The 22,507-nt window shown below is 38.5% G+C and overlaps 1 protein-coding gene across 1 annotated transcript; it reads left to right on the top strand.

Annotated features, from left to right (window-relative positions):
- The first annotated feature begins 670 nt into the window (after positions 1–670).
- fam81b (family with sequence similarity 81 member B) lies at positions 671–21,951 on the top strand. Its single transcript, XM_084729459.1, has 8 exons — positions 671–723; positions 1,270–1,477; positions 3,934–4,052; positions 6,863–6,992; positions 9,242–9,348; positions 15,185–15,296; positions 16,573–16,774; positions 21,477–21,951. Exons 1-8 carry the CDS (start codon positions 680–682, stop codon positions 21,608–21,610), a joined length of 1,056 nt encoding a protein of 351 aa, XP_084585585.1. The 5' UTR covers positions 671–679; the 3' UTR covers positions 21,611–21,951.
- The last annotated feature ends 556 nt before the right edge of the window (positions 21,952–22,507 follow it).

Genomic DNA, 22,507 nt, shown 5'->3' with positions numbered 1-22,507 from the left:
TTAGGCTGCTAAAAAAATTTGCTACTGACCCTGTCCACAGCAGTGCAGTCCTTCTATTGCAGGTAATACACTGATACAACCTCACTTCAAAAAATCTGAACTGTGTCTTTAAGTCAACATTACATAATGTTTTTCAGATCTTTATATAAAAAGTCATCAATCATCCAGGTCACTATGTAGAAGAACTAACTCAAAAGGCTTTTTAAGAGCATTATTGCCTTAGGAACTTGCTATTTTGTGGACTTGTCAGTTAGTCAGCCACATTTCTCTGGAATTAAACTAATTTTCACACTCTCTGCTCTAGTTTGCTGAGTTAGCTGCTCCACCGAGAAAACAATGCATCATTCTCACATTACTGTGTTGACAAATTCACATTGGCAGGCGGGCACACCCCACTGAAGGAAACCACAGTTACCAAGTGACAACACAAACACATGAACTCAAGAGCCAGCTGAAGAAAAGAAGAGGCCCGTGAGTATTCATATAAAAAATTAAAATTATTGTTTAATATGTTGTTTTAAAAGTGAAGATATTATAATTGTTTTATATGGGACTATTTAACATTTGTTCTGTTGATTTTAATAATAAAAATGCTAATAAATTCAACTGGGCAGGTTAGAAACACATATATCACACCAAAATATGTATGTTTTTCTTTTTAGACTCTTCTTTTAGAAGAATGTCACAGGAATCAAAGCTGCAGCCCTATCAGAATCACACCAGGTAAATTTTCTTTCCATGTTATATTTCTATTTCAGTCATCAAAAACTGTTACAGCACCCTGATGTTTTTCACCTTCCTTAGTTCCTGTGTGGGTCATCATTTCAATTCTAAAATCAATTTGTGACTGAGAGGTAGATAAGTTCTATTTCCCTCCTCTGATGGGATGGAAATGTGTTTGGAAACCACGGGCGACCTTTCTTACACCGCTGTGAATCACATTGATCAAATTAATCCTTAATCCACAGTAGCATGAGGCAGGGTGACACAGCATGCAACAGGGACATGAAGTCAATTGAGGATGACCTGAGGGCATGAATCCAACGCACATCATCTCATTCTGGCTGGATGGATGCTCAAATTAAATTATACTGAGAAAGTGTTTTCTTATTCCTGAGTGTATTCCTCTGCCTCAAGTGCTAGAAAATATTAACTTTTATGTTTTCTTTTTCATCCCCAATTACTAAAATCAATAATAATGAGCCTCTAAAATGTTATTATGACTCCGAGCTTGTTTTTTTTTTTTTTTCTGTTTACCTCCTGATTAAGGCCTGATGGCTTGGAGGGTCGTCTGAGCGGTCAGGAGAGGACGCTGGCTGTGCTGCTGGAGCAGGCTTTCAGGATCAAAGAAGAGGTGGCAGCAGGTCTGCAGTCCGCCCAGGGCTCCATCCAGGTGGAGGCACTTTCCCGCAAGCTGCTGGAGAATCACATACTGACCATCACACACATTGTCAAGCAGCTAAACATGGACATACAGGTATACAAGAGGGTAAATGGAGGAGATTAGCGGGGAGGGTGTTGTTACATGCAAATATACTAATGCATTTAATTGATGCACTGATGCCATGTGTCCTGTACCTTTGTTTCTATTTGCCAGAAATGTCTTATCTCATTCATGCACAAGTTATCCACTTCTAATGCACAACATGGGTCAAAAACCTCCAGTAACCTCGTCCTCTCCTCTTGGGGAAATTACACGTTTTCACTTTGTTGTTATTTTACTCAAACATGCATTGATGGAGAGATGTCAGAGCGAGAGGGCTGCCATATGCCACACAATATATATAATCAGGCGCCCTGACCACTTATTGTTTTGGCGCCTCTCCAGCTGCCAGTCCACGCTTCACACTGACTGGTTCATGCTGCATTTGAACTGGTACTTACAGACTGAGCTACTGCTGCCCCAAATTTCATGCATGACTGACTGTTCCTTTGTTTTGAATTCAATTTATTTCATAATTAAAGATTCCAAGCATTCATTAAATATCATGTTCTTGTTCACCACAAATTGTTATATTAATTTTTCCTTTCTTATTTTATCAAGGGTTCAAAATGCCCCATGTGTGCGAGTATGATTTTAGAAAATAAACGCATGCAATAATAATTATTTTGTTCAAATTATTAATTTAGCAGTGATTTGGACCAAACGATAATACATTTACTGTTTAATATTTTTTTATTCATCACACATAACATACACATATCACAGATAACCAATAACACAAATATTGACTTGTCTTCTATTTGCAGTGTAACTGTAGTGACCTGTGCATGCCTGTTCATAGTTGGTCATAATTTGTCTGGTTAATCCTGATAACGAGCGAGACTGCAGCATGGTAACTAGTTAGGCTGAAGATATACTTGCTATTTAACAATATGTTTGCATAGCGTGCACAACCATGACTAAAAATGAACTCAGGATACAGAAGGCAGTCATGATGTGTAGGGATGTGTAGGGAGGCATAGGGGTGCATATGGAAATACATAGTTAAAAGCAAGCATGTGGCAGTGAATGTGTGCGCTACCTGTTGAGATTTATTTCAGTGGCCATATTAGCAGGTTAGAGCAGCTACACACATACCATGTGCACAGCGCTGCTAACTAACTGGAATATAATATGCCCACATCTGTATATTTCATGCATTTTATTTCCATGCGTGAAAATAAAATAGGGAACGAATGTGAATGTCATTGACCCATGTAGTGCATTACAAGGGAAGTGATACAAATAAGACTTTTATTCAAAAAAGTAAGAAAGAATAAACTGAAAAAGCAAAATGAGAATATGGATTTCTAAGTTAATTGAGGATTACCTGGAAATTACCTGCAAATGCCTTTTTTGACTAATGTTACATGGAAGTCATTGTGTATCTGTATGGATTCCTGCCTGGTGTCCTTTTCCTCCTGATCATTCTTTTATCTGCTTTCCCCTCTTGTCTCTTTTGATGTGCAGCACACACCTGGACACACACACACACACACACACACACACACACACACACACACACACACACACACACACACTCACAGCTGATTTGATTACACCTGATAGAATGGTGCAGTGCCTGAGCAAAGCCTGCCTGACTCCTCATCAGCTCGAGGACATTTTGTCTGCATAAGCAAAAAACAAATGATGTACAGTATGTGGTTAGATAAATACTGCCAAGTTACGCATTTAACTCTGAAAAACAGCAGTTGAAAGAATTCCTTTGAAGTGTGTGAAAATTTGACTCTTAGTGTTTGGAGTCAAGCCACACTTTGATAACCACCTTATAGAAACACAGCAAAAAAATGAAATACATAACTTCATTAGCGCATACCAAATGGGCCATTAACATGATTAGAGGCCGCCATTATCTGAAATGTTACATGAATGCCTAAGAGCTTATTAATTCTGCACATCAGGAGGCAATAAGCTAAGCCGTCAAGTGAATATGCCGATAAATCAAATGACAGGAACATCACAGTCACTGTTTGCTCCCTTGATAAGCCAGAGGGTCGCCTGTTTGATGTTGGCTTTTCAGAGACACACTGCGCACATGTGAACGTCCTATCATATTCAACAATCATTAATGCAAAGCGGGTGATGACGGTCTTTAGTTCTTTTTCTAAGCAGAGGACATTTCCCACAACAGACCCTTAAATTGTTCTGAAACTGTAAGTCGATCAGTAGAATATTGATTCTGATATATTGTACATGCAACAACCAGACATTTTGGTGATGATGGTGTTGGTAAAACGTTCAATTCAACATTTGCAGCTTGATAACTTGTCTGGATGACTGGGGGAGAGATATTTTCCCTGCCAGATCCAAACAAATGACTTTATGAACACACTAATGCTTTATTTATATATTTCACATAAATATTGTGAGAAGATATTATAATTCCTTCAACATAAAATAGACAAATTTTCTGCCTTTGTTTTGAGCAGAGCCTGGAGAAACAGATTGTCAAGCGAGACTCCATCACCTCGGGAACCACAATGGCTGTTCAAAGCCTGGACCAGAAGAACATGGCTGGCATCGGAGACCTGAGAGGAAGAGTAGCCAGGTATGCACACACAGCCTCATTTATAAAATGGACTTATGATTATTGTTTATGTTAAGTAGCATAAGTTGCTATTTAACTTTAACTTTACTTTGATGTGAAAATAATCTTATCTTAATGTCTGGGCTGGATGTAAGTGATTTTGTCTATGATGTTATTGTTGTCATCTTCACCACTACATTACATTGTGGGATGTTTATGTCTCATGGTGTCCAGACTCTTCATGCCTAAACCTTCCCATAAACTACCCAACTCAAATGACCCAAACCAACAATAGGCAACGAGTACTACCCAGAGTTAGAGTAGCGTAGGTAATGACTTTGCCATCCCGGGAAAAAAAAAATTGCGTGCTTGCATACTGTAATATTTCCCTGGAAATAGTCCGCACCTCACGTACTTTTGGTTTCATACTGAGATTTCAGACCTGCTAAAATATCTCACATGCTGTTTTAGCATAGCATGTTGTTATGAAATTTCACATAGAGCCTGAGTTACACAATAACACAAACTAACCAAACTAAAATGCTATTCATGTGATCTGTTACACTCTTCCTCAAAATATACCTAACATACAGAGCACTACATTTTTGATTCAACATTATTTTAAGGTGGTTTATTTTAGACATTTTTAAGAATCAGTTAGCCTTTTTATATCTTATTTATATTCCTTTTTAACCAATTTTTAATGGCTGCATGAACCCAAAAGAATTTATGATACAAACACATGAAATAAACATCTTAATAAAACATGTCTCTGAGACAGTTGCTATGACGGATCAATAACATGCATGAGAAGATGCCTCGGGGACTTAAAGTTAAATGGAGTTAGCATGAAACTTTCCTCCCTTATTTGGTGTAATTGTACAACTCTTCAGACCCAGGTCTGATCCACAAGTGATTTGACTGATTAACTCTTCTTGCTGATCTCCTACTCGTTCTTCTCTCCATCTAATGAAGTGAAATTGTATCTGCTTCCTGTCTGGCAGCTCTTCAGTCTCACAACTTCCAGTCTGCCGTGACATCGCCTGTGATACCCTCACACACACACACACACACACATTAATCATTCCAATCTCACCAGAGTGAAGTTTCCAAGTTCGTACACACTCATGATGCTGATTAGCACTTGCTCATTATTTGGTGTCTGTGCAGATTGCACTCATTACATTTCTGAAAAGAGGCTGTCATCTTAGGGCCTCTGCGCAACAGCACTTGCATTAGGAGCAGTGTTTTTTTTTGTTTTTTGCTGTGTCGCCACCGACGCTGAATTCTTTTGAACATCCTCAGAAATGATTGCTCAATACATCTAAGATAATTTCTCATCCGACAGAAGATCAAAGACGTGTTGTTATTTTGTGAGCATCCTGTTTGGCCGGCCGGCCTTCTTGGTACTTAAGAGGTCAGCAGTGAGAGCGGATATTGCCTGTTACTCAACAAACAGCAGATTTATGGCACAATAAAAGCTGTAGGAAAAACCTCACCTACTCACTCTAATGACCTCTGTATGATAGTCATAAATAATCAAGTTGAGGGCCAGAGGGTTTTGATGAGCTGAATACCTCAGTGAAATCTCTTGTGGAAGGGCTGTAGTAGTCTGCAGGGAAATATCCCAAATTTCACACTGGACAACTACATAATTAGCTGCTGGGATTGATTGTTTAGTTTACACTGTATTTTATCATAAATTATATTGACTTACACACACAGTAACTCTGATAGAGACCGACAGAGAAAGTATTTGCAGGCTTAGTGATGGCTTCTTAAATTAGGAAGGAAGAGAGCTGTCTTGCACTGCTGATAACAAGAGTCATCACAGTTCAGGCTTATTGCACATAATGAACAGAGAGTGTTGAAACAAGACGGGGCAGATGAGAAGCTACAGAGTATTTTCCTGTAATCTGATGATTGCGTTTGGTGATAATTGTTTTAAACTAGTTATTATCTGAGCGGTAGATCATGTGAACGTGCACATTTATGACTGTGCACAGAAGGACCTCTCGTGATTATGGTGAATCACAATTTTTGAAAAATTGCACTAATTACTAATTTTACTGCTCTGTTTTATATCGACTGCAGATTCTTAATTCATCACCGGTAGAGGTGGCAAATCATCAACACCTACTAAGCTAAAAACAAGACTTTAGAAGTAGGAGTTTAAAGGGTTAGTATATGACTTATCTAAGTGTGTGACCTCAGACCTTAGCCTTAGATATGACCACCAGAAGTGTCAACTGTAAGTGTCTCATCTAAGGAAGGCCGTGTTAAGTTGTGTTAAATGACCTTTTTTGTATTGTTGTTCTTTATATTTACATTTGAGCCATCAAACATGCACTTGTGCCACCAAATTTAGGAGTGTGGTGATCCATGAGGCAAAATATTTGCATCTATCCCTACTCTGCTTGTTCCATCTGGCAGTTATGAGAGCTTTGCAGTAGGTGCTTCACCATCATTTACTGACTGTACTCTTCTAGTTAACTTATTCATTCATTGGTTGTCACATTTTGGCTTCAGTAATTCAGCAACAAACACATATCCACTGCGACATTTCAATGTGTTTGTTCAACATTCAGAGGATAAACTATCACTGCTTAGGATTCAGCAGAACTTTTGGCTTCCATTATCTCACCTCGGAGAGCGTCAGTGAGGGCAGTTGTCTGATTTTTTTCCATCCGTCTGCCTGTGTGTCTACCCAGTGTGCATTAGTAAAAAGCTGTTTTCTCCAGCCTTGTGCTCATCTCCTAGTATTAACACCTTTCCTCAGCTCCCTCCCACCCCACTATTCTCATTCAGTGCTTCCCCACCTATTATTTCAGGTGTGATGCCAGCATTGCCAAGTTGAGCGCTGGCGTGAGCTCGGGGGAGCGGCAGCTGATTAGACTGCAGCAGGAGGTGTCGGAGCTCAGGTCAGCTGTAGATGTACGGTTCAAGGATCTGGAAGTCAAGGTGAGAGACGGTGCATCACTGCTGCTGACAAAGGGTTTGGCATCCAAAACTTATGATACCACTTTAGCCTAAATACACTTACATAAGAAGCTTCACACCAGTGCCAAGAAGAAAGTGACTTAAAGTCAGTCCTCTGATACTCCTTGATCCTCTATATCTCTGTGACACTGACTCTGAAATCTGTAATAATGTGTAGCTAGGATAGTACACTGAATAGTTTTATGATACTTTTGTAGAAGTGTGGCTCTGCCGGTCGGTCCACCACTGACATGTTTTGACAACTATTGGATGAATTGTCACGAAATTTGGGACAAACGTGTTTTTTCCAAAGGATGAACACTTCCTTGTCTGCTAACTTTTTACCCAGTGTCACCAGCAGGTCAAAGTTTCACTTATCCTGTGAAATATCTCAACATTTATTGGATAGACTGCCATAATATTTTGTACAGACATTTATGGTTCCCAGACCATGATTCCTAATAACTTTTCCACTAGCACCAGTATGACCTGTGGGAGACTCAGGCTGTCTGAGAGGTAGGGGCGAAAAAAGTAAAGTACCCTACACTTTGTCTGACTTGCATCACAGACCTGCTAAAACCTAGCTGAAGCGTAAAGTCTGTGATGCAGGTTCATCTGCACAAGATAGCAAACAGTGTTAATTTTTTTTCCCCTCACAGAACTGTGGATTAATAAAGTGTCCTTTGATATTTTCTATCAGCAATAAAGTGTAAATAGCGAAACAGTGCGTGTTTGTGTGTGAGTGTCTAAAATTATTTTCAGCAATAATGAATAAGGAATTATTATTGCAATTATAAAGTCTAATAAATCTCAGTAGACGTGCAAAGTGTGCACGGGACTGGATCACAGCTGTCAGATCGTCTTTAACAGATCTGTCAGCATGGCAGCTGGAGTAGCTGGAGCGTTTGTGTCTGTGTGTTTATTGGGATCTAAAAAAAAAAACAGATTAAAAACAAGAACTAAAAAATTATGATGTATTACATGCAAAATGTACAAGATGTTATATCTAACCATGACACCGGAAAGGAAAAGGTATGTGTACTTCTGTCAGAGCCTGATGCTTGTTTTATATACCCGCTGGACTTTAGAAACACTTTCTGATTCAGTTTCCTCCACCCACAGTAGTATTAGCGGGAATCCCAGCTAACTGTCTTGTCTGTGTAATCAGTATTTTCGCCTGTTTTCCTGCCAATGCTCCAACTGCACCTGCTTCTGTAAGCTAACTAATCAAGGCACTAATGCACAGCTGATAAGGTGTATCCCACCATGGGCGCACAGGGGGGGTACCCCTGTGCTCTGAGCCATGCACTTTAGATCACCGTAAAATGTGGCCCTTACTGTTATTAGTTTTCTTAAATTATGCCGTATTACAGTAAATTGCAAAATATAGAACCCTAACCTTAATCCCTGCCCCTCCTCTGTTTTAACACACACACACACACACACACACACACACACACACACACACACACACAAAATATTGAGCATTTGATTCTTTCGAATACTCCAGTCTCAATTTATGGAATAATGTTCTCCTTTGTGAACGTATTAGGTATAAAAGCAGGATTACATTCATTTAAATTCTGCTCGCCTGAAGGAACTGCTAATCTGACGATACACACAGGGGATGTATTTTGCTGTTTATCCTCGACAGGATGGCTGGCAGGTGTTTTGGAGATTACTGCCGCTGAGTGAGACCAGCCTTATCAAATAAACTCAGAGGCTCTTCCACAACCACAGACTGACAGAACAATGTGAGATGTGAAAGTCATTCAAACGGGGGTGTCAAGGTCTCTCTGTAATCACCTTTTACTGGCCTCTGTGTGAAATTTCTATCTTAAATAGAAGTAAAAACCTGGATTAGGACACATATGTAACACATTATAATGCTCTCCATTACTTTACTGATTCAAAATCCAGCCACGACAGTCCTCGACACAGTGATTCAGCCTGCACTCAGTTCTGTGTGTGGCACGGGGTGGTCAATCACTGTGATGACAGCACATTAGCTGTGGAGCAGTGGTCAAGCATGTACCATAAAGATAATTGAAAAGGCAGAGAAAGTGGGTCACCGCTGTTTTACTCCCAGTCCCGAATGGCCGCAGAAGTGGTGCAGTGGCTCAATCAGCTCAGCTCAGCAGAAACGGCAGAAGGGTAAAGGTCAGATCATGGAGCCGGCACCACAAGATGCTGCAGCGTCACATAACAGCTTGTGTCTGTTTGATTTCCAGCTTCGTCATGATGTGGGAAGACTGGAGGCCTCATTGTCAGAGCATTCCCAGGACCAACAGAGCTCCATGTCTAATCTGCACACAGAGGTTAAACTATTAGAAGCCAGGTAAGGCCACTAACTAAAGAGTACAAGTATTTAGTATTTCAAATACAAGGAATTTGCTGTAGCATATTGGTGCATAACCATAAACATAAACATAGAGCAAAAAGCAAGAAGGAAGGAAGGCAGGAAGTAAGAAGCAGAAAATGCACAAACAAGTTTCTAGGAGGGACAGAAGCATGGAAGCAGTGAAACAAAACTGGTCAGATGCTAATATTGTTTCCAGGATATGATGTGGGTCCATCTTGAAAATTAGGGGGTGTAAAAACTTCTTGGTTTACTGGTGGTGGGCAAAGTGGAAACACTTCTTCCAGCATATTAGGCACTTCACAGCAGGCAGAACCAGTTCACACATATCAAAAAAGTTCTGATTAATTGATGCATGTAATTTGATCAGATAATTTTATTTCTGGTGTCCATGATTTATTATTATTATTTTTTTTTGGAATTTATTATTCATGTAAATATAGCCAGTGTCTGAGTGACTGAGGAGGGCTGTGGCCAGCTGCAGCTGAGAAAAACTGTTTCTGTGGTGTGAGGTTCTGGCCTGTCCGAGGAGAGTGTGTCAAAGAGTTTGTGTCCAGGTGGGAGGGGTCGCCACAATCTTACCTGCACCCCTCAGGGTCCTGGAGGGAAAGCAGATTGCAGTCGATCACCTTCTCTACAGAGCAAATGACACGCTGCACTCTGCCCTTGTCCTTGGCAGTGGCAGCAGTGCACCAGATGGCGTTGGAGAAGATGATGATGGCAATGTAGAAGGCCACCATCATTGTGTTTAGACGGTTGAATTACTTAAGCTGCACCAGGAGTTACATCTTCTGTTGTGCAGTCTTGGTGCAGAAGCTGATGCTTAGGTCCCGCTTGAGGTCCTGGGTGATGAAGGACTCTGGGTGGACCCGGGCCTTTCCTGAAGCCCACAACCATTTCTCGTGAAAGGGAGCAAAAAAGACAGCAAAAATGGTTAAAACTGGCTACAACTGATACTGTAGGTGGAAAAAATTGTGTTACAGTTTCACAGCAACAAATCTTATCTACTGGTGCTACTGCTGTGGTACCCAAATTCACACACACAATTTACATTTCGCCGTAATTACAGTATTCTCAAATATGGAAAATAAAAGCATGAGCTTGTCAAATCATGAACATAAACAAAGTGAGCACGACCCGAAGTGGGTGGCCATGTTTGGCCTGCAAGCCTCAAAATGAGCGGCCCTGGGCTACAGACTCCTGCAGACAAACATACGGCTACTGTTTTTTTTGTTTGTTTTTTTTTTGCAGTGAAATTGAACTGCTGCTCTGTCCAAACACTGGTTGTTAAACTGGAGGTTAGGTTTTATTATAATATCAGTATTTGCATGAAGATGGTTTTGCACAACAATTGATGTCTGTTGACATCACTTTTAATTTAACATGTCGAGGCATCTTTTTAAACATGAGTTGTTCTTTTTTTATTCTGTATTTTCTCCAGAGTCAAATTTCTTGAAGACGTTTTATTCAGTGTGCTTGTGACTGGAACGTTTGTCATTGTCTTGGATAATTTACATTTTAACAGAACTCCTCCAGTCATTGATTTTTATGCCCCCCTCTTCATTCTGCAAAGACCCACATAATAAAGAAAATCAATGAGTTACTAATTTGCTTATCAAATAATATCCCCAGTGCCAACTCAGTCTATTTCAAGCTGAGCCATTCAGAGTCATATCACAGAATTGATGCTAGAGGCAAAGAAAAGCCGCTAGTTAAATTGATTTACTAATCCAGCTAATAAATAATCTCAATTGACAGCAATATGCTGTATTAATCATATAGTTTTACCACGGGGGGAAACAGAAACAGAGGGAGAGATGAAGGATGAATACGCTCTGTTTAGTCATGTTGTAGATCTGTAATGAAAACCAGGTCACTGATCATGTTAGAACCAAAAGAACAAAAGATAAAAATAGATGAAAAGCAGCAGTCTGCGTTTCTGACACAGGTAGAACAATGACAAGAGAAAAAAACAAATGCCTTCAGATAGTATAGGTCGTAATATATATCTGGATTATTTACTATTTATTTATTTACTCTCCAAACTTGGTCCACCTTGCCTCTGTGCCAAGTCAGTGTGAAGCAAACACAGCTGATTTTAAAGGGTCCTTCATTAACCTTCAGCCCACAGGAGGACCTCAGTGGATTTTGCATCATCCAAACCCTCTTAACTCTGACCATATAATTTAGAGCTAAGATACATAAAGTTGCATGTGCTGTCAAGTCAGTTTTGTTAGAAGTAACAATATTTATGGCCTCAAAATCTGCAACAAGACATCTGCCAATCAAGGCCTGTTTGGTTTCCACAAATGAAACCCATGACCAAAAAACAGTTTTTAATTATTTTAAATCACGTTCCTGGTCATATTGTGCACCTGTTGTTGTTGGTGCGCTTTTTAGGTTAGGTTACATCCTATTTTTTTCATATTTTTATATATACACATATGCATATCATACTACAACAATAATATATCACTAAATTATCCTGTGAATGTCCTGCTAGTATCCAAACCAATGATCACAAGGCAATAGTTTTTCTGCACTTTTTCTCTGTTATGCCACACACCATGCGTGTATGTGTGCAATTATCCCAAACAATTATCCATACATCTGTATAAGTAAATGGTTTATATCGCGTGTATATAGCTTTTCAATTTAGTTTTTTTTTTCTTTTTAATTATCACTTGCTCTTTTTCTCCCTCTATTTGCGACTCTCGAGGTGCTGTGATGAGTGAATTTGGCATCAATAAAATTTGTCTTAATTTTGTTTTTAACAAAATATTCAAAAACATACAAAAGTCCATTTATTTGTCTTTCTTATATCAAAATTCAATCATATTCTAATATCGTACATATACAACTAGGATAACGCACATGAGGGCCAGATTGCAGAGGTAAGCCTGCAGATGGAACTTAAAATATCCTGACATCCACCCATCAATATATCTCAACTAAAATAACTTTTAGCAGCACAGATTTAAACAATAGATACAGAGCTAGCTAGCAACAGCATGGTGCGATAAGTTCTCAATGTTATGACACTTTTTAACATTCAAAGTTGAAGTTCCTCCAAATATTATGTCCCACCTGTCCTGTTTCACATGGAAATACATTGTGATCCAGAAGCTCGATACTCTTGAAATGCTGTTTCCATCCAGACTTTAGGCTCCAGTGCATTTTTATCCCGTCACATCATTAATGGTGCCAGGTCATTGACAGTTTGGAATTAGAGATCATAACCCCTTTTCTAAGATGCCTGCACACGCTCAATAGAAAGGCCAGCTGCCCACAGTAGTGGGTTTTTTTTTTCAGAGGACATCTTATAGCTGTAGCTTCTGTCCTGGTGTTGGTCAGAGCCTTGATTCAGCTGCTTCTTCTGCTCACGGCACAAGGCCACTGATGAAAGAACGTGTTTGATAATAAGCCTCAGACAAACTCATGAACGTCAATTAAATAGAGACACGCTGACACTCTTAGAACAGGGGAGTGATAAAACTCCATGGAAACAGGCAGATTCTGATAACTCATCTAATGTGGACAAATCAGCTGTCCTGTTGTCTGGTGCACGTCTGGCCTGATGACCGTCCACATTAGCCAGATTAGCCAGCCAGTGTGGTGTTATAAATGAGGTGTCACTGTAGCAGCAGACATTTAGAGTTAAGTTCATTTGCGGTGGGAGTCTGATTTGTATTACACAGACACACACGGACACACATTGATTTTCTCATTTAGGAAGAATCCCCTGAATTGGAGGAATTGGAAACAAGAAGGTCAACTGAATTGAAGTGCCAATATGTTTTTATAAAGCTTTAACTTCACCCAAGAGAGAAAATCTCAATGAGCTACAGTGAGTTTTGTCCTGTATCACAATACAGCCCACACAGTACTTAACTCAGCATGTCCAAGGTTGCAACTTTCATCTGAGACACTTAAACACTGTTTACCCAGTGGGCTGTGTGAGTAATGTGAGCTACATGCAGCTAAATAAACAGCAACCTGTTAGGATGAATATCAAGCATTTGTTAACTGTTCATGAAGCATCATTCCAACACACAGTTTTCTCTTTTTGTATTCTGATCACATTTTCATCAAAGTAATCCACCTAGTTAAAAAACATCATAATAATACTGACCAAATTTGAAGAGAAAAAAATATTATTAGTACTTTGACAAATATGATGTTAGAAACAATTTGCAATAAACAAAATAGGTTGTTGTACCGTCTCTCTACGACTACGGGATGTAAAGAATAATATGGAGACTCTGGAAATCAACCAGCCCGTGCTGTTTTAAGGTAGCAGATTGATAGATATTTTCAAACAAGTCTGGGGATCCTTTATGGCCTTAATAGAGTGACACATTTGTACTGGCATATGGTATAATGAGCTGGTAGATTCAGATGAAACCAGTATTCTCTAGGTTTTTGTCTTTCTTTTTCTTTCTTTTTCTGTAATGGGGTGTTTGTTTTGTGTTGTCCTCTGACATATCTCATGTTGAAAGCCGGGGTAAATCTAAGGGAGAGATATCTGTGTTTGTGGACAGAAGCTATACTCCCTTTTGCTTTGTTTGATAGGATGTTGCCTGTTTTCAGTGGAGGAGGAGAGGGTGAACATGTCTTTTTAATTCATGAGGTATCATTATATTCGTTCTGGAAGCACGTTTCCTCTGTAAGCATATGCATTCTTACGTTTGCATGTGTGCAGATGTGCATTCAGTCCTTTGGTGAAATGGGTTTGTGTGACCTTATTTTATGCACATAAAGTAGCAGCTCCAAACCGCAAAGCAACACTGCTCCTCCTGCTGAGGCTGGCATCAAGTAAACCCAAAAAAAGCATCACTATTGCTGAGGAAGTCTCACCTCTAATTACCAAAGAAAGAATGTAATGCTGACGCTTCAACCATTACTCAATGTAAAGCCTCTTGCTTTTAAGATAAAGCAGCAGAATATCAGTTATTGATTTATGACTGGCTGTTTCACATCACAGACATAAATCAGTGCAAAGACAAGGAGGTGCCAATAAAGTATTGGTTATGTAAATACAAAAATTCTAAGCACCACACATTTACAGCAAGCATTGTTCAAGTTTCCAGGTATTAGTCAGTTTGTTTGCATGCTTAAGAAAATCATAATTATCTATTAATGGTGTTTTTGGTGACTATGTTTGAAAAAGAAAACAAAAAAATGCTACTTTGATGCACTCTATAATGGATTTAACAAACCACTGATAGGTGACAACATGTTTAAAATGCAGCAGCAAGAATTTTAACAAAAAACAGGAAAAGAGAACATATAACACCAGTATTGATATCACTGCACTGGCTACCTGTGACACTGAGGATTGATTTTTAATAATGTACCGAAAACAACTGAAACTGGACTGGACAACACATGATTATTGTACTTTATGACAAAAAATATGGTGAAGCAGCTTTCTGTTGTTGTGCACAAAAAGTTTGGAACAAACTTCCATCACAAATTAGATAAGCAGCTTCTGTTGAAACAGCTCAAAAGCATTTTTACAAACTTGCTTTTGTTTTAATCCTCTTTTTTCAATGTCATTGTTATTATTTTATATTTCTCATACGTTGTTTTTTATATCGTAAAATTGTTAATTAACTTTTTTATTACTTATATTATCCTTTTTTTGCTCCTTGTGTCTCCTGTTTTTAATATCTCTCATTGATTTCTCTTGTGAAGCGCTTTAGGCTGCATTCTAATTTATGAAAGATGCTATAAATTAAGTTTATTATCATTATGGTTGTTATTTGTTGTGACTGCAGAATGTCTATTCTTTCTGTTCCCGGTGGCTTTGCAGGATGACAGGTGAACTGAAGGAAGCCAAGGAGCAGACAGATTCACTGAGGAAGTGGACAGAACAACAGCTCAACAGCTCAGTGCAGCGCTGCACACAACAGCAGGACAAAATGGTACTGATCCACAGTATATGCAATGATGTCCACAAAAAAAATGTAATGCAGGCCTCATTCGGAGTATTGTATATCTGTACATTTTGTGTTCTTGAAGTTTTTTGACACCTTGACAATCAAGTTGAGACATTTTTTGCTCAAATGTGCACAGTCTGGTCATACTTTTTGAGCTGTGACTCAGCAGAAAAGAAATACTTTACTTTGAAAATGGTTATCAGGTGGAACAGATGCAGAGGGAGAGTTAAAGGGAGGGTTTTATACGGGTGACTTGTTCAAGGTGAGCAGAAGGCAACTTGCTTGGTCCCTTTTGTGGTGTAGAGAATCAAAGCCCGGAAAAATCAATTTCACAGAGAAAAGTCAGTTCCTGCTCACACTTATACTTCTGTATCAATTTATTAAAAAAGTTAGGATGTTTCAGTCATAAGGACCTTTCAAGACATAGCAATCATAAAGTGAAATAGTGTTTATATAGAGGTTATGTGATAGTCCACAGCGGTGTGGGAGGAACAATGACCAGATGAGAACGGTGAAATTCAGGACAGGTGGGTGGAGGGATAAAAATGTCTAGAATAAACAGAAAAACATCAAACTCCAATTCTGATCAGTTACAGACTCTGAGGACGATATGAAGCGATATTCACAGGACGCAGGACATTTTTAATGACTAAAAGCATGAATTATAGCCTACATAAGTGATTTAGTCATAATATTATCATAAGTCATATGTTGATCATGTTATCTACTCTAAATAATAATTTTCAGGGATTTGGGATTTTGTGACTGAAACATCTGCACTTTTTAAATAAATCAATGCAGACGTGTGAAGTGTGCGCAGGAATTTACCTTTTTCTTTGAAATGGGTTTTTTCTTTCATTTTACTGTAAAATAAAAAAGATGTTGATTAAAACAACTCTTTTAAAATCATTTTTGACATTGAAGAGATCTGTGAAACTTTTGGTTAGTTTTTAATCACTCTCTTCCTGTTTCATGCCAACAAAAGACAATAAAATGCACTGTAGAGTAGAATTAGTGTAGAATTATTTTCATTGTCAATTCATCTGATGATGATTTTCTCAATTAATTAATTAGTTGTTTAATCTTTAAAGCCCACAATGACGTCCTCAAATACTTTGTTTGTCCACAACCCAAAGACATAATATTCATATTTAAGAAGCAGAAATCAGAGAAATTTTTTGTGAGGATTAAGAAACTTAAGTTTGAAATCTTCATTTTTCTGTGTGTGTGTGTATGTGTGTGTGTGTGTGTGTGTGCTCAGTCAGAGGCAGTGTCTAGATTAACTGAACGGCTATGTGCTCTGGAGGCCCGTGTGGGGCAGTTTGAGACCCAGCTGGACCAGGCCGAGCGCAGTCAGGCAGATCAGCTGAAGCGCTGTGAATCCAAATTGAGTAAAGGACTGACCTCAGTGGAGAGCGGCCTTCATCAGGAGCTGCAGCTGCTCAAACAGGAATACCACAAAGGTGGGTGATGTGCCTGTAACTCTCTGTCATCAGTGAGCAAACTAACCAAACCACTTACGTAAAGGAAAAAATGCACATGCAAAAACGCTTCACAAAAGAGAAAAATGTAGAGGGAAAAAGAGAGAGACTTCATAATTAATCATCAATTGAAATTACCTCATTTCTTGACTAATTAGATTTATTCTTTTGCCCACAAATGAGATTCTTAATATTCCAGTTAATGACAGCGGTCAACGACTTAGTGCTGACATCTTAAATTAAGCATGAGAGGTGAGCTATCAGTATAATTCAGTGCTGATAATAAGGGCAGCAGTGCTTGCATATGTATGAGGCAACGTGCCTAATTCAGAGGGTTTTCAACTCACATGTCATGTGGTGTTATGACCCCAAAAAGGCTCCTTACTAAAGAATATTTCAGAAATTTCATTTCCAACACGCTTCGGAAAGCACTTCTTTCATTGGCAATGTACACTACATTAGAAAGGAATAATCATAAATATGAGAACATTTCCTTATGATATCCAGTAATGTTATAAAAGTAATAGGCTAATTTGAAGAATATCACTCTCCAATCACATCACATCATATGGGATATCAGACAAATACCAACCATGAAGTTGCAGTGGCACTTGAACTAAACTGCACCAGTACATCAGTGTTTCATGTCATCAAAATATTTTATATCAAGGCTTGTTGGACAACACATGATTATTTGACTTTATTACATGGTGACATGGGAAACAATTGTGATCATAAACTCTGGAGGAGCATTAAAATAATTTTAAAATCAATAAAATCCTTTTTGTAACCATGTAATAAGTGGGATAATGTGCAGCGAGGAGGTCATTGTGATCGAAATCCCCCTCCAGGGAGATTCAAGACGCCTCCACTTTGCGTCGGGGTCCTGCATTACCCTGTTGGGGTTTATTTCACAATAATGACCTGCTCGCTGTGCATTATCCCTTACATATAATAGACCATTATTATGTATAACAGACCATTGTTATGAATAAATATTTAATTAATTTGATTTAAAAAAAAAAATGTCAGACACTCTTCCATGTACAACCAGTGGCGTCGTACCACAGTCTGAGGATCTAGGGGACAGACTAATCAATTTTATAATCGTTGTTGTATTAGTTGCAATACCAGCACTAAAACATTCAAGGTGGCTGTAGCTGCTTCATCATTCTTCTAGTGTGTAGATGTATAAAATTTCAAGTTTAATATTGCCTGAAGCGAACAGGAAAAAAAAAAAGATTTTCTGCATCACCAACTGAATGCATGTAGGCGCCCACGCCAGCGGGACGCATACATACATGCATGCATACGTGTACAGCTTCGATTGGTGACGTCGCTCACATACGACTCAACAGGTTTAAATAAAATAACATCTTCCCTCAGGTGAGAATCTATATTGGCAAGAGAAAACATCATCAGGAGAAGTATGAGTTACAGGGTGGTGCTTTTCCAGCCGTTTTCCAGCCGAAAGTCTGAACACAACCTGCTCCAGACCAGGTTATATATGTTCAATATAAGTAACCATCTTCTAGCCAGATGTAGCCAGGTTAACAGACCTTTGTGTCATTGAAAACTCTGGCTTTAGGCTCAACATACCTCTCTAACCCGTTGATTTTGATTCATAGTACAGCCCTCTGGTCACAGTCACCACTGCTGCTGCTGTCAGGCCTGATGGTGGAGGAGCGAGAGCTAAAATCCCAGCTCCTTCTTTATTGGTTCTTTCAATCAACCAGAGCAGCTCCACCTGTGGGCAAACAAACAAAAGACACCATGAGTCATCAAATAGTGACATTTATAATGGTGTTGAAACCCATGGTGTGAGGTGGGTTTGTTTATTTCTGTTTTCAAGATATAGGGAACTATTTTAATTGGTATTTAAAGAAACATGACTACGTAACCTGGAGGACTGTCCTGAAAATCAGACTCACATCTCCTTCTGAATGTCACTGCTTTCCCTGAGAGACGTTAAAGACAAAATGGATTCTTCTCCCATCCTATTATCCTGATGCTAAAAGGCAGTTTAACAGTCCGGATGATGATATCAGTCAATCACTTGTTCATGATCTCAAAAAGAAATCGAGCCAGAGTCACAGAGATGGAGAGCATTGAGGGGATTAAAAAGTACGATGTCACGGTGAATGAGAAGAAGTTCAACGTGAGTTCAGGAAAAGAATCACTCTAGTTCAGACAGACAGACCACGATCAAATCGATATGGCTGGCAACAGACTTGAAACAAGGTTAGTGAAAAAAAATATATAAAGTGAAATATAGAGTATATTTTAAATATGGCCAGACAAATCCAAGATTAGAATCAAATCATGATATGGGGAAAAAATCACATTGTTGTCACTGGGGCTGCAACTAACGATTATTTTCATTATTGATTAAGCTACCCATTTTTTTCTTGATTGATGGATTAGTTGTTTGGTCCATAAGATGACAGAAAATGGTGAAAAATGTTTCCCAAAGCCCAAGAAGAAGAAGAAGCCTCAAATGTCTTTTTGAGTACATGGCCCGAAGATATTCAGTTTACTGTCATAGAGGAATAAAGAAACCAGAAAATATTCATGTTTGAGAAGCTGAAGTCAGTTTTCTCTCAAAAAATAACTCAAAATTATTAATCGTTCAAAAAAAAAAAAGGCAATTAATTGTACAGTTGATTAATAATCAATTATTTGTAGTAGAAAAAACAATACTTCTTTGATTCCATGGCAAAAAAACCTGGGCACACAAAATATACTAACTTTTTTCCTATACTAAAATTTACAACCTACACAGTGCTGCTAATAAAAGTCCCTGAAGACTGTCTGGTTGTGCTTTACTGCAAGCCAAATGTCAGACGGGGCAATAAACACTGAACTGAACTGAGGTCTTGATGGAACACTTGGATCACTATTTTCTTCAGTACTTTTGATGCTATAATTATGGGATATTGTATCATTTTAAATGTTTAATATCCAAAAAGTATCTCAGTATCCATACTTTTGCCAACCTTAATGATTCATGATTAGTAGAGAGGATAATTTTTGCATCATAATTTTTATTTTCATAGAAAAAAGCTGATGATGATGTGACATTTGTTGCTTGTTCTGTACCTCAACAAACATGTTTTCTTACATCTGGAGAACACGATTTGTAGGCCAGGGCATCTCTGCACATTTTTCCTTTATCAAATGATTGCAGATCCTGCAATTTGGCTATTGCAATTTTGATAATATTTCAATTAAAAGTGCAGCCCTAATCATAACATCCTATTAAAATACTATTTCGTGAGCCGATCAATACTTTCTCTCTCTATATTTGACAAAGAAAACAACCAGCAACACACAAACTAACATGAGCTCCAAATTGAAACAGATTAAATTAGATGGATGTGAGTTACAGCTGCTCATGTCGCTGCATCAAAGCTAATAAATCACAGGACAAGCTACACATCTATCCAGGCATCCCAGTACATCAGCTCAGCTCTGCATCAAGGTGCTGTTAACATCCATCCACATCTCACCACTGTGCCGACTGGAGACTCATTTCCCAGGAGCCCTGGCATAAGATCTCAAACCTTCCCCACAGTCTGTCAACGCCCCTCAGTCTCCAGCTCATATTAACGTGCGGACAAATAGAAGAGGCTCCCTCAGTAAATAAGGGCAGGGGTAAACTGCTCTATGAATCACCACTCAGCCCGTCCTAGGGAGCCATCCGTCCATAGCTCTATTTTAAGTATAGGACAAAAAGATGGAGGGAGATGTAATAGAGGAGAGAAAAGCAATGCATAATTGATGAGTGTCGTAAATATTCGCGGCAAGACAGGCAGGCAGTCAGAAAGAGAAGGAGGGAGATTTAATATCCCATCATTGCACAAGAAAGTTTATCCCTCCATCTCACAGTTCACAGTCACTGAATATTACTCCTTAGACTACATGCAATATTGAAACATATTTCCATTTTAGGCAGTAACTACCCAATGAAGTCATGATAACTGATGATTGGACTGAAGACAGTTTTATCCAGAGATTAGAGACTGAGACCGCAGGGATATTAGAGAGCTAACATCACTGAATGAATAGAACCTAAATAGAAATGTAACATGTTTTTGCAAAATACCAAATTAAACAAGGTTACAGCCAATGCAAGTAATTATAACAAAGCAGTTAGAAGCAGTATACAATTAGAGCAAAAGCCCAACGGAGGACCAGTTTAACACCTCAATCACCAGCAGTATTCAGAGAGTAATTTTCACCTCACATGCATTATTATATCTGGTGAGCCTTTCTTTTTAAATCACAAAGGGACACAATACACATTACATACACAGGGGACAGTATACAAATACATTATTACAAAATAACATTTAAAAAATGCAGATATTAAGTGTCTAGATAGCCTTTCTGTTGTTGATTTAGAGCTGCAATTATTAGTCAATTAATTGATTAGTTGTCCACCATCATGAACTATTTGGATAATCAATGTTTTAAAGAAAATTTCAGCCTCTTAAATGTGAATATTTCTGGTTTACTTAGTCCTCTGTGACAATAAACTGAATATCTTTGGGTTATAAGATTTTTTCTTTTCTTAAGTTTATTAAAAACAGGATGTTCATCACAGAGAGAGTTTCTGCATGTAGTGCTTGGCGGGGTTATATCTGGTTATATCGTCTGCACACCCCGCTTCTCTTTTGGACAGGGTTCCTGTCTGTGCACGATGCCATTGAGTCCCTGAGGCAGATAAGTGACATCAAATCCCACCTTGACAAGAAGAAGCTTCAGAGGGATATCAGGCACATCAGCAGCAAGGTGGCAGAGCTCAATGACATGTGACACTATCAGCTGAGGAGGAGCCCCTTGTTACTGTCGCACCTTTCCTGAAGCAACAGAGTGAGACTCCTTGCCTGTCAGTGACTTTCTTATTCACATTTTATTCTACGAGCCCATATCTATCGCTCTTTGAAAATAAGAGAAATGTTCTCACAATTTGAAGTAGAGTATCTTTTGGGAAATGTTAGGCAGTTTCATTACAGACGTTTTGGTCTTTTATAATCATTGTCTTTGCCAAGGTCAGTGACGTGTAATGAAGTGTAATTAATTTAAAAATTAAATTTAAAAGGGCAAAAAGATTAATTGTCTACCATTTCACTTTATCTCATTTTTATCTTTTTTTTTACTTTAAAACACAGAGGATTCAGCCTTACGCACACTCTTGTCAGACTCTAAAGCTAAATGAGAACACTATTGTATGAAAAGACTGTAACATAACTAACACTTTTTAAATTAATGAAATTAAAATACACATTAAATATTAAAATTCATTGTCACTATTTCTAAGTAACATAATTTAATAGTAGCCCAGTTCTTTTTATTTTATGTAAAGTTGGAAAGGACCAGTTTCAGATTTTAAAATATTTTTTTTTCAATCATGAGGAAGAGATAGAAGATATTTATTATTGTACACTTAGTTGTCTAAACTCATCTGTATCACCATCAATTTAGCCAGAAAGGAGGACTCATACACTCTCTGTCACGCAGTGATAGGGAGACTACCAAAAATATACCGGATTAAAAGTCAAATTCTTTCTATACAGTCTAAGAGGATGTTCAATGCTACGAGTAAAGTACAAAGACAAAATTAGTTTTGGTGTTATCCCTGTATAACTGACAAATAAAACTGTGTTGAGTCAAGTGTGCATGTGCAAGAGGCTCTCAAATCTCTGTGCTACC

The sequence above is a fragment of the Lutjanus erythropterus genome, chromosome 10, assembly GCF_056507025.1.
Source record: "Lutjanus erythropterus isolate fLutEry1 chromosome 10, fLutEry1.hap2, whole genome shotgun sequence".
NCBI lineage: Eukaryota > Metazoa > Chordata > Actinopteri > Lutjaniformes > Lutjanidae > Lutjanus > Lutjanus erythropterus.
Note: the sequence above shows the minus strand (reverse complement) of the source record. Positions and strands in the feature narration are given on the sequence as shown.

Coding starts and splice junctions, on each gene's coding strand:
- fam81b (XM_084729459.1), top strand. CDS start 680: ATGTCACAGGAATCAAAGCTGCAGCCCTATCAGAATCACACCAG. Junction 1,478..3,933: donor AGCTAAACATGGACATACAG/GTATACAAGAGG, acceptor TGTTTTGAGCAG/AGCCTGGAGAAACAGATTGT. Junction 16,775..21,476: donor CAAACAGGAATACCACAAAG/GTGGGTGATGTG, acceptor TCTTTTGGACAG/GGTTCCTGTCTGTGCACGAT.